This window comes from Emys orbicularis, chromosome 3 (assembly GCF_028017835.1).
Source record: "Emys orbicularis isolate rEmyOrb1 chromosome 3, rEmyOrb1.hap1, whole genome shotgun sequence".
In the NCBI taxonomy this organism is placed as follows: Eukaryota; Metazoa; Chordata; order Testudines; family Emydidae; genus Emys; species Emys orbicularis.
Window position 1 is genome coordinate 60,993,666 of NC_088685.1, and position 12,254 is coordinate 61,005,919.

Sequence of the window (12,254 nt, forward strand, 5' to 3'; positions counted from 1 at the left end):
TCATATATATTCATGTTACTTTATCTTATAAAATAGTTACAAAGTTATAAATCAATCATAATATGGATTTTAAAAGGTGACAAATGAGTGTTTCATCCCATTTCTAATTTAGATATTATTATTTATTGAACATGAGAGTGTGCTTAGTGTGGCACAAACATGGTGTATGACCAGAGAATTTAGAATTTAGAACCAACCTACTTTTAAAAATGGCAGATTACTTCTCCAAAGGTGGTGGGAAAAGGAGATTAAAGAAGGAATAATATTCATGTATAGCTCCATTTTATTTGAAACAGTTCAGTCTGGATTTCAAGAGAACTGAAATTGCAAGTGATCAGGGAAGAACTGAAATGTAATTAACATTTGTAAAGCATTTTGAAATTCTTAGACGCATGTTGCTACATTAGTGCTAAGTATTGTCACTGTTAAAGGTTTATAAAGTTTTGTTAATTGCAGCTGATTCTCTTTCATTTACTTCAGAGCGTTTAGCAGTGTTTGTTGTTGTTGTTCATTATTTTAAATCTGTCACAGTGCACAGTGCACTGTTGGGCAGCCCAGGACAGTTATGCACTGTGACAGGCTCTTTCAATGATCTGTGATAGTGTCACTGGGCTGTGGGAGTGAAAATAAGATCTAGTCCTCCCATCCCTCTCAAAAACCCTCATACCAAAACATCCCAAACAGAGCTTTCTGCAATCCCCAAAGGCAGATGAACTAGAGAGTCCATGAAGTTTACAAGGGACTTTGCTGTTGCCAGTCTATGTTACATGGAAGGCACTCGCATACTACGGAGCTGAGTGGACTTAGAAACCCATAAGATAGATGGCAAAGATACTTTGGTGTCTAAAATTTGCCAGTGTGAGTTGGGGTTCAGTGTTATGTATGTAGGTTTACTTAACTGATAGAATGGTTACAGTTATGACTGATGGTTGCAAGGCAATAAGGTTTGGATGTCATAGGATTCTGTGAATTTGAATTCCTTGCAGTTCTGAAGTTTTATTGGTCCTAGCTGTATACTGGGCCTGGCTTACCCCCAGTGATATTTTTATGATAATTCAAGTATACTGCCTTTGGATAAAAAAGCATTGAGATTTACACTATCTTCAGATTTGTCAGTGTTTCTTTTTATCATGTTTGTAATATTACCAGATTGAGTTATGAAAGACACAGGGATGTTGCCCAATGACTTTGTCATTTCTAGGACTGATTAGCGAAGGCTGTGTTTATGTCACGGACGTCATGGAAGTCACGGAATCCGTGACTTCCAGAGACCTCCATGAAATTCTCTGCTTCAGCCCCAGGAGCTGCGGGACTCTGGAGCTGGCAGCCAGCCCTGGCATGGCTCCAGTGGCAGGCTACAGCAGCGACAGGGGGCCCCCTGCAATGTTCCAGCGACAGGAACAGACTCCTGAGGGGGCCCTCCTCAGGGTTCCAGCCATGGGTGACAGTCTCGTGGGGGGATGCTTTGGGCAAGTGGGTCGGGGTGTCCCGTTTTCTCTTTGGGAAATACGTTCACTCTGCAGCTCCCAGCTGCTGTGGGCAGAGGCCCCCCCCCCCAGCAGCTTCCAGCTGCCATGGGCGAAGGGGGAACCCCACAGCTCCCAGCCACCATGGTGGTGGGGGAAACCAGGGAGCTGCAGCAGCAAAAGTCACAGACAGGGCATAGCTTCCGTGAATTTTTGTTTATTTCTTGTGACCTGTCCGTGACTTTTACTAAAAATAATCATGACAAAATCTTACATTAATCAGCTATAATTAAGGCTAACTCGTATTTTTAGGTCTTCCAGCCTGTCCTCTAAAAGACTGCAGTTGCTGCAGAATGGTGTTGTGAAAGTTTTTCCTGGAACTAAGATATTTGATGATATTTTTCCAGCGTCTCTGTTTTAAAATCTCTGTAACAGTTGCCAGTGTAATTCCATATTGATTGTACAGTACTTAAAGTGCTTACTTGCAGGCTTACTAACAATATTGGTCCAGAGTCACTCTTTGAGTTGCTTTTTTTAATTTCCCTTGCTGTTGTTTGAGGTCTGAGTCTGATGAGCTATTGGTTTTCCTTAAACATAATCTGGAAGCATTTGCGGCAAAGCAGTTTAGTATCTGTGCTTCACAATAATTGGACTAAGCTTCCCAATGACATTCAAAAACCTGAATTTGTTCTAGCTTTCAGATTAAAATTGAAAATATTTGTTTACTGTTTTTAATTATGTTTGCATTGTAGGATGCCTGGGGATTTTTTTTGGGAAGAATGCTAGATCAATGTATTACATTATGGTTACTCTTCCAGGCATCTTTTAAAAATTAGGTCTGAATAAATTGGGGTCTCCTGGTCTGTGTTAGCTCCATCTGGTAAGATTAGTGCAATCCTCAAAGGGCACACAAGTTCCTCCCTCACAGCCTTTAAACTCTACTGCACTAAAATTGTGCAACAGTCACATTTTGTTCAATAGCATTTTAAAAGTTTGACATTTTCTTATTTCTTGTGAGTCAATGTCATAATTATTATGAAATGATAAAATGTAAAAAGTCCGACCAATTATTGTTTTTCTGTAGTTATTTTGATATTGATTGTTCTCGGATTGTACAGCACCTTGCTATGGATGAACAGTGTTTTATAATAATAATGGACTTCCAAGTGGCTGTGGGGGAAAAGAGCAGCACTTTCCACTTCTGTGCACATTCCCCACCCACAATTTGTGGGCTCATGCCCTTGATGAATTTCAACTGATGCCAGCTTTAAAAGCTTCTCATCATTTCAAAGTACAAATGTGCCATAGTTTTATTTAATGCCATCAGATACATTTTTTATTTATTCTTCAGTCTTGTAAATTTTTCAGAAATCCAAAGCCATGTGATAATGATTCATATGATCTCTCTTGTCATGTTTCAGGTATACTTATGGAAAGCCAGTGAGAGGAAGTGTAACAGTCACTTGCATTCCTGTGTCCCATTGGGGGAGCAAGAGAAATGTTACTAAAACATTGGAGGTGAGTCTTTGTTGACAATTTGTAGAGTCTTTATGAATGTAAGAACTTTGCTTCTGCATCCACTTCACTGCCAAGATGAACTATTGGAATAAACCCTCATCAACAATTATAAACACACATTCTATCCCCATTTCAGAGTGGTAGCCGTGTTAGTCTGTATCAGCAAAAAGAATGAGGAGTACTTGTGGCACCTTAGAGGCAAACAAATTTATTTGATCATAAACTTTCGTGGGCTAAAACCCACTTTATCGGATGCATGCAGTGGAAAAATACAGTAGGAAAATATATATGCACAGAGGACATGATAAAATGGGTGTTGCCATACTAACTATAACGAGAGTAATCAATTAAAGTGGGCTATTATCAGCAGGAGAAAAAAAAAAGCTTCTGTAGTGGAAATGGGCCATCCTAATTATCAACAGTTGACAAGAAGGTGTGAGTAACAGTAGGGGGAAAAATTAGCATGGGGAAATAGGTTTATTTTGTGTAATGACCCATCCACTCCCAGTCTTTATTCAAGCCTAATTTAATGGTGTCCAGTTTGCAAATTAATTCTGATTCTGCAGTTTCTCGTTGGAGTCTGTTTTTGAAGTTTTTTTGTTGGAGTATTGCGACTTTGAGGTCTGTAATTGAGTGACCAGGGTGGTTGAAGTGTTCTCTGACCGGTTTTTGAACGTTATAATTCTTGACGTCTGTTTTGTGTCCATTGATTGTTATAGCTAGTATGGCAACACCCATTTTTTCATGTCCTCTGTGTGCGTATATATATCTTCCTACTGTATTTTCCACTGAATGCATCCGATGAAGTGGGTTTTAGCCCACAAAAGTTTATGATCAAATAAATTTGTTAGTCTCTAAGGTGCCACAATTACTCCTTGTTCTATCCCCATTGGGAATATTTTCTTCTGTTGCCTCCTATTGTGTTGCTCACACACTGCTCTTTGTTGATTCTCCTGTTCTCTTCCCATAAGCCACTCCAGGCCTTTTTTCATATCACCCTCTGTACTTAAAGCATCTTCCCTGACTCTGAGCCAATCACCCACATTCTCCTTCACACCTTTCATCTAAACTCACTTCTTCCTGTTACTCTTCCATTGCTGGTCTCCATACCTGCCTGTTTTTCTCCCAACATTTTAATGCATTCAATATATTGAAAAGAAAAAGCCAACAGAAACACCCTCACCCTTATATGGGACTAACAAGATGTATGTATCTTGTGTCAATTACGTTATGTGCAACAGCCAGCACATTGGGGCCCCAGCCATAATCTTATAGCTGGGTACTACCATCATACAGATATTAATAACTAGTAAGCATATTTCAGTCTTTCACCATTGTAACCTTTGTCATACTGGTCATCTCTGCTCACTTTTTGTTTACTATAATCTCTCACTATGCTATGTCTCAGTAGGTGCTCAGTACTTTATTCATAGATTTTAAGGCAAGAAGGGACCATTATGGTAATCTAGTCTGACCTCTTGTATAACATAGGACAAGTATTTGACCTAGTAATTCTTGCATTAAGCCCATATCTTGCGGCTGAGCTAGGTCATATATTTTAGAAAGACATCCAATCTTGATTTAAAGACTTCAAGTGATGGAGAATTAACCACATCCTTTTACAGGATCATATGCTCCACTTCTAAGCTTCTTGGGTAGGGACTTGTATTTCACTATAGAACACCATGCACTAATATTCTGGCAGTGTATAGATAATGAATATTCATAATAAAAAATCAAAATTTGCCAGGATCAGACCCTATTGTTGCTTACAGTTAAAAGACTGTTATTGATGATAGAATGATAGTAAACAAGAATGATGATTACCAAAACAAAGTATTAATATCTTAATTCATGAACTGTAATTGTAGTTTTTTATTGAGGGAACTATCCGATTTAACTAGAAATAATGGATAAAAAAAGTTGTCCTGATTTTAAGTGCTTTGAGTTTTGATGACTCCATTGGAAAAAATCCAGTCAAACAAATTAAGATCTTTGTTTTCTCGTTATAGATAAATGGATCTGTGAACTTCACTTTTAATTACGCAGAGTTTGAAAACTTAACTACTGTCCAACATGCACGGTATCAGCGTGATATAGTTTACAGAGGGCCAACAGAAATTATAGCTGTAGTTACAGAATCACTTACAGGTATGTTACTTACAATATGCTGTTGCTATAGAAAACAAACGATCGAGCCATATCTTAGCAGTTTGTTTATATGCAGAAGGGCTCAAAAAGCTGTACCCTTCAAATCACGGGAGAGAATAGGGAGGATGGCAAATGTGTGGAGTGGAGCAGTGTAACTCATGGAAGCACTGTGCAGCCTCAGGGATCTGGCGCTGAGGGACAGGGTACCAGTGCGTATGCCTGGATTGTCAGGGCACTGGAGTCCCCAGTGGGAAGGATAGTGACAACAGCAGAAATGGGGGTGATTGGAATTAATGTTTGAAATACAAGAGAGTTTCCTCAGTATCGTGAAGAGCTAAGAGAAGCCTTTCAAAAGGATTATACATGAAATCATGTCTTCTGAACACTCATGATTACTCCAACAGGAATCACTCAGAATGCAAGCACCACTGTCTTTCCAAAGCAGAATGACTACATCATTGACTTTTCTGACTATGCTAGAACTCTAAAGCCTTCTCTGAACTTCACAGCTACTGTAAGTTCTTCTATTTAATTATGGTTTGTTCATCAAGATAGTTCTTGTGTAAGAAAAATAATCAGTGTTCCTTTTATGGTTCTGCTTAGCTAAAAATGTCTGCTGAGGGTTAGGGGGAATTTACAAATTTATTCTAAGGACACCTCTTATTTCATTCTATTTGTGCCAGCAATTTTAGCATGAGTGTCATTTGCACTAGAAAATTATAAAATAATAGGAAATGTTGTAGAATGGATATTGGCTCAGGTACATGGGATAGATTTGGAGATGGTTGGTGAAGGCTCTGGAGGAAAAGAGATTTTTCACAGGGTCTTTAGGATTTGCATCAGGGCTGATTATTTTCCATTTTGATACCATATTTCTGTTCAGTCAGAACACTCTATAGCTAGTCTGGATTTTTTAAATAACTCTGTTAGCTAATGAATCTCGCGCTTTTACTAACATACGCTTATTACTTAGCTTATTACTTAGCTGTTTTATAGAATCCTATAAAACTTGTTTATCCAAACACCGCCTTATATAAAAACCTCTGGTTTTTGAAATTGGGTTATGTCCTCTGTGTTTTTCCTTTTATCTAAACCCCTGTCATTTAACTAAATCTCATGTTCCCAATTCTAGACAGATAAAAGGGTTTCTACTCTATGACAGTTTTTTAACCTTTCCTCATGTCAGGTTTTCCAAACCTTTTATCATTTTTTGTTGCTCTTCTCCGGACACTCCCTATGTGAAGTTTCAGACCTGGAATTTGACTTAGGGAGTTGAGGTGTCCTGATAGACATACTTCTACGCCGATATAACGCGACCCTATATAACACGAATTCGGATATAACGCGGTAAATCAGCGCTCCGGGGGGGGGGGGGGGGGAGGGCGGGACTGCACACTCCAGTGGATCAAAGCAAGTTTGATATAACGTGGTTTCACCTATAACACGGTAAGATTTTTTGGCTCCCGAGGACAGCGTTATATCGGGGTAGAGGTGTATTACAAACCTGAAGATAACTGCTGTTTTAAAAATATAATCGTGTCATAAAAACGAACGTATGGTTACATCTTGTGAATCCTGGATTTATGTTGTGGCCTGTCTTATGAACACTTCCTTGTTTTTTGTTATTAGCTAAAAGTAACACGTTTTGACAAAAATCAGCTGACGGCCGAAGAGAGAGAAAATTTTGTCACAGTCACTGCAGAACAGTCAGACACAGTTCCTCACCATGCTGTATTCTCTGTGTACGAAAATGGAGCTGTGCAGCAGAGAAATGAGACAGTGCATATCCTAAATTATACTGTCCCAGAAAATGGAATCATTCACCTTGAGGTCCCGGTTCTGACTAATACGATGAGTCTGCTCATTAAGGTATTATTTACATCATGAAAACTCAAAGCATTAATCCAGCACAATTCAAAGAATGAGACTGTAGTGGCTTTTCAACAGTACATTGCCTCTGACTTATGCAACAGCTGGTGTGGGGAGCAATTATTTATTATTTGTATTACAGTAGTATCTAGGCCTTTGTCCTAGACACCACCTACACAGCGAGAGAGACTGCCTGACACTAAGTATACAAGACAGACAATGGATGGGAAAGGAAACAGAGGCACAGAAAGGTGAAATGGCTCACCCAGTGTCACACACTAGGTCAGTGGCAGAACCAGAAATAGAAGCCAGGTCTTCTGTGGTGCAGGCTAGTGCCTTATCCACTCGTCTGTGCTGTCAGAATTCTGGTCCTCATGTGGGAGCTTGAAGATATTGGTGATTAGCCCTAGAGGAAGAAGAGGGAAGGTATAACTCTAGTTGTACTTCAGGGGGTGATTCCCTGTCTGTTTGTTTGCATAGCTCACTTGATGAATGGCACAGTGAATGCTATCCCCTCTGAGGGAAAGGGAGAACAGGGTGTTAAAATAAGAAGTGGGATTAATATTCAGGTCAAGGCCATGAGTAGTGACAAGATTCTGAGATCTTTGGAAAATTGTGATTGTACCTGGTTTGAGTTAGAGCTATCTCACCAGCTGTTGCTGTTTCTAGATGAAATTCATGGGGCCAGGTTCTGCTCTAAATCATACCAGTGTAAATCTAGAATAATTCTATTGGCTTCAGTAGAGTTACTCTGGATTTTATACTAGTAGAACTGAATAGAAACAGACCACAATGAGAATAACTGTAGTTGATATAAACTAATGGGAGATATGACCAACCAAGGAATTACTAATGTTATTAATGATAGTGCTTTAAAAAAATCTGAAAACTAATCACTGCTTAATTGCTTTACGTGACATGCCATACATGAGTACTATGAGAATGGCAACCACATGGCCCTGAATGTCCTTTTTCAAGGGCCTTCCTAGGGTCCCTGCAGTTTTGGTGGGGAAAAAAAATGGTGTTATGTAACCCCCTTGCAAAACCTGACCGCCTGGTCAGAGCCTGTGGGCAGCTGGACTGATGAGAATGACCGCACATATGGGGATCATGGATCAATGCATCTCAGGCCAGTCTCATGTTGGCACTTTCTCCTTCTCACCACTTCAGGTCGGTTGTCCCCGAAAATCAGGAATCTCCCAGTTTCTTAAGGTTGTTCCAGGCTTGCAGTAAGGTTATCGAAAAATCTTTCCCGGTTTTGTAAACTTGCTTCAGAGCTGCGCCAAGTTCTGCTGAGCTGCTACAGAAAGGGAAGAGGCACCTTCATGCCCTCTCTCTAATCTGCCAAACCAGTCCCAGGTGTACCTTCCTGCGCACGCTCTTCACCATGAACTCACCCATCCCCATGCCGCATGTCTTGTTTTTTTCACTTGGATAATCTGGCCACCCGAACTATGTTGAAACCATATGTATATAATGTATATAACATTTTTAGTCTGTTTCATACAATATGTAATGATAGCATATACGCAAGCATTAAATAGATTTTTATAATTCTAGCAACAGCCTTTTTTGTATTGTCTTACAGGCTAGTTTCCTTGATAGTGAAACTAACATAGCAGTTCACGGTGTATTCAACTCCCCCAGCATGACTTACCTCCAGATAAAAAAACCAAGACAAGATGTAAAGGTAACACATGTTCATATGAAGCTATACTTGCCAATAAAACATTACTGTCAGGTATTCATCATGGACACCTATTTAGCCCTATCATCATATTTCTCTAGGTTGGGATTCCTTTCGAGCTGAGTGTTGCAAGCAACAAGCTAATAAAGGAGATCAGTTATTTGGTAACGTACCAATTTTACATGTGTATGACTTGAGGTGATTGTTACCAACCTGAGATAAAGTCAAATGAGTAAAAAAAATGTGATTAAATATTTAAGAGATTTGATTATTATTGATTTGCTCGGTAAAAACAGTGGATCCAATCCTTACTTTGTATTTGCTCAGTCCTTACTCAGAGGGAGTCCCACTGTCTGTCCCCTTGGAGCTGTATGGGAGAGGCCGCTCTGCCATTCTTTTAAAGGGAGGAGTGTGTTCCCCTCTATGTCAGGCCAGCTCTGTTAGCTGATGAGCCTTAGCAGCAGTGCCAGCTCTCACCAATTAGATTGTGCTCATCTACTGGGCAGGGATGCATTTCCAACCCCTCCACCCCAAGAATCCACATGGGATCACAGCACATTCTAACCTCTGATGATCAAGATGCTTGCTGTTAGATGCATAGATTTCTATTAACAGCAAGCTGACCGAGTGTGACCTTAGAATCTCACATTTGACCTGAAATAGGGCACAAATCTATTTTTTCTTTTTTATATTGTAAGAGAAGGCTGCTTTTTTTAAAAAAAAATTAACAGTTTGGAAGTCTGGTGGTTCTCCTTGTTTTTTATGTCTTAGGAATAACAGGAATGTTAAGTATGGTCTTTCATTGGTTTTGTTGGGATTGGAGGTCTGAAATGTATATTTGGTGAGCTTTCTCGGCACTGAAGTGAAGAATGGTGTTGATTTGTGATTGTAATACAGTTAGTATCTTATTATAACTTGGACATTTTATTTTCCCTTTCAGGTGGTAGCTAAAGAACAGATAGTGGCTGTAGGCACAGAGGTTTTGACAACGTTCACTTTAAAACCAGAAAATTCCTGGGCTCCTGTGGCGTGTATAAGTATCTTTTATATTGATGAGAATGGGGAAGTTGTAAATGATGCCCTGACTCTGTCTATTCAGCCTGTTCTTGAAAACAAGGTAGTAAATCAAAGACTGAGTTTGCAATGACTTTCTTTATATGTCTTACATACTAAGTAATAGTTCAGAATGGAAGATTTGCAGATATAAAAATCCTCCTCAATGTAGGCCTGATTCAAAGCTCACTGAATTCAGTGGAAAGACTCGCACTGACTTCATTGGCAGTTGGTTCAGGCCCTATGTGAAAGACTGTTTGAGGAGACATTGGGAAGATACTGGTATCATAGAAAACCAGGAGAGAGTTTCTTCAACTGTGATTCCCCCAGAACTGGACTAGAGAAAGATCCAGAAGGGCCCTACTCAGAAAATACAAGTGTTGTCCTCTCAGAGGAGCAATACTCCCAGTTGTGATATGAATCTGGAAGGCAGAAAACACACTGGAATGAACACGTTTCTGCTGTGTGGAGAGGAACCAAACTGTGGAGAGGCTACATAGAGGGACTGTTTACCCCTCCCTCCATGAGTACTGCCAGTTCTCTTTGTGGCAATACAGAAGTGGCATCTGGGACAAGGTTGGCCAGTAGAATTTTTTCTCCTGTTCAATAGAGTCAAACGTATTATGGCTAAAAGGGGTAATGTGATCCTTGGATGCACGAACGGGGGAAACTCGAGTAGGAGTAGGGAGGATATTGTACCTCTGTATTTGGCATTGGTGCAACCACTTCTGGAATACTGCATCCAGTTCTGTTGTCCAGAATTCAAGAAGGATGTTGTAGAGGGGCAGAGAAGAGCTATGGGAATGATTAAAAGATTAGAAAACATGCCTCATAGGAGCTCAATATATTTAGCTTACAAAAAGAAGGTTTAGGGGTGACTTAATTACAATCTGTAAGTACCTACATGGGGAACAAATGTAGGTTTGTTGCATATCTGTGTTTTTAAAAGTTCAATAACAATCAATAAAGATAACATAGCTGAGAGCTAAAACTCAGAAGTTTAAGATCAGAAACAGGAGAAGATATTTGTAACAAGAAAGCATATAGGGCCTTATCCAGCTCCATTGAAGTCAATGGGAGTCTTTCCATTGACTTCAGTGGTGCTGTATTCGGCTCCTAGTGAAGATTACAGTATACTTTATGTTACAGAGATAGGGCCTGTTCTTGCAAACCTTTGAGTAAGGACTAGTCTTGTGAGCATGGGTTTGTGGGAACAGGCCAAAATATAAGTATGTGATTAAAGTGCAATTTAAAGATGAGAAAACCAGGGAATCTTAAATACAGAGATAATGGAAAATTGGGAAGATGAATTAATGGGAATTAAATATTAGCCTCATGATTTGAGCCACTGAAAACTTCAGATTTGGAAACCAATGGGATATAATGAAATAATTGATCTTCTTCAAAGCTACAAAAATTCCAAGCTATTTCTACTTCTCTTTGTGAGGGGTAGCTATTGAAATTTCCTAAGTGCAGCAGAAACATGATCAGTTACTTCTGGGAGTAATTTATAGCCTGTTCTTGCATTTCATTTCAATAAATAACTCGGCAACCATGTTTTAAATGTCATTTAATCCAAACCCAACTCTCTTCATGAATCAGTCTGTTGTCTTATTTACAGTATAATAAGCAGTGATAATCACATTTACTTTAGCCATTGATAGTTTGTTTGCCACTGGCCCAGACTTTTCACAATGAATGTAGTGCTGTGAAGACCTGTTTCTCTCCTTCAATTCATTTTTCCAGTCAAGAGTTTAGAGTAAAATTTGGTTCTCCAATTAAGAAAAGGGCAAAATTATTAATCTGAAACAGGAGTACTGAACTGGCATCTGTTCCTCAACCCCCTATTCAAGTACTGGAATAGCTGTGGAAGGGCCAGTTGGAACCTGTGGGGCTGGTTTGCAGATTGAAAGTGTAACCCACTGGTCAGAGTGTGTTACACAACCCCCTCTGTGCCCAACCCACAGAAGATGTGAGTGTGACTGCTCCAGCTACAGAACCTGGCGCTTTAGCTCAGACTCATCCTTTTAGCTCTAGTGGTCCCTTCAATACTCGTTATTGGCCAAGATAGTGGCCATCACAGAAACAAAGGATGTCCATGGGGATGCTGGTGCTTGCCAACTACAGATCTAAGGAATCTGAGGGTTAAGGGAGCAGCATGTAAACCCTTAGCCCCTTCCAAGAGTTGGTGGGAACCATGCCTTCCCCAGCAAAACCAGATTCTCAGCTATGACTAATTAAAATAAAAAGCTCATGATTGAAAACTCTTGGCTGACCCTGAAATATTGCTATGTAATTTAAACCAACATAATTTTCTTCTTTTTCTTAGATCAAAATATCTTGGAATAAAGATAAAGTCAGTCCATCTGAGAAAGTCTCCCTTAAAATCAGTGTAACCGAACCCAGATCTGTAATTGGACTCTCAGTTGTTGACAGAAGTACAAAGCTCCTGGGAGAAAGTAGTGACATTACAGAAGACAGTGTAAGTAAAAGAAAAAAGCTTTGCATAC

At 39.6% G+C, this 12,254-nt stretch overlaps 1 protein-coding gene across 1 annotated transcript in view; it reads left to right on the plus strand.

Annotated features, from left to right (window-relative positions):
• The window catches only part of CD109 (CD109 molecule), a 109,088-nt gene that overhangs the window by 54,796 nt on the left and 42,038 nt on the right, over positions 1-12,254 (plus strand). The window contains exons 8-15 of the mRNA XM_065401363.1: positions 2,888-2,984; positions 4,997-5,135; positions 5,540-5,649; positions 6,765-7,004; positions 8,593-8,694; positions 8,793-8,855; positions 9,632-9,808; positions 12,074-12,226. Coding sequence (XP_065257435.1) covers positions 2,888-2,984; positions 4,997-5,135; positions 5,540-5,649; positions 6,765-7,004; positions 8,593-8,694; positions 8,793-8,855; positions 9,632-9,808; positions 12,074-12,226 — 1,081 coding nt within the window. The remainder of the gene's footprint in view (positions 1-2,887; positions 2,985-4,996; positions 5,136-5,539; positions 5,650-6,764; positions 7,005-8,592; positions 8,695-8,792; positions 8,856-9,631; positions 9,809-12,073; positions 12,227-12,254) is intronic.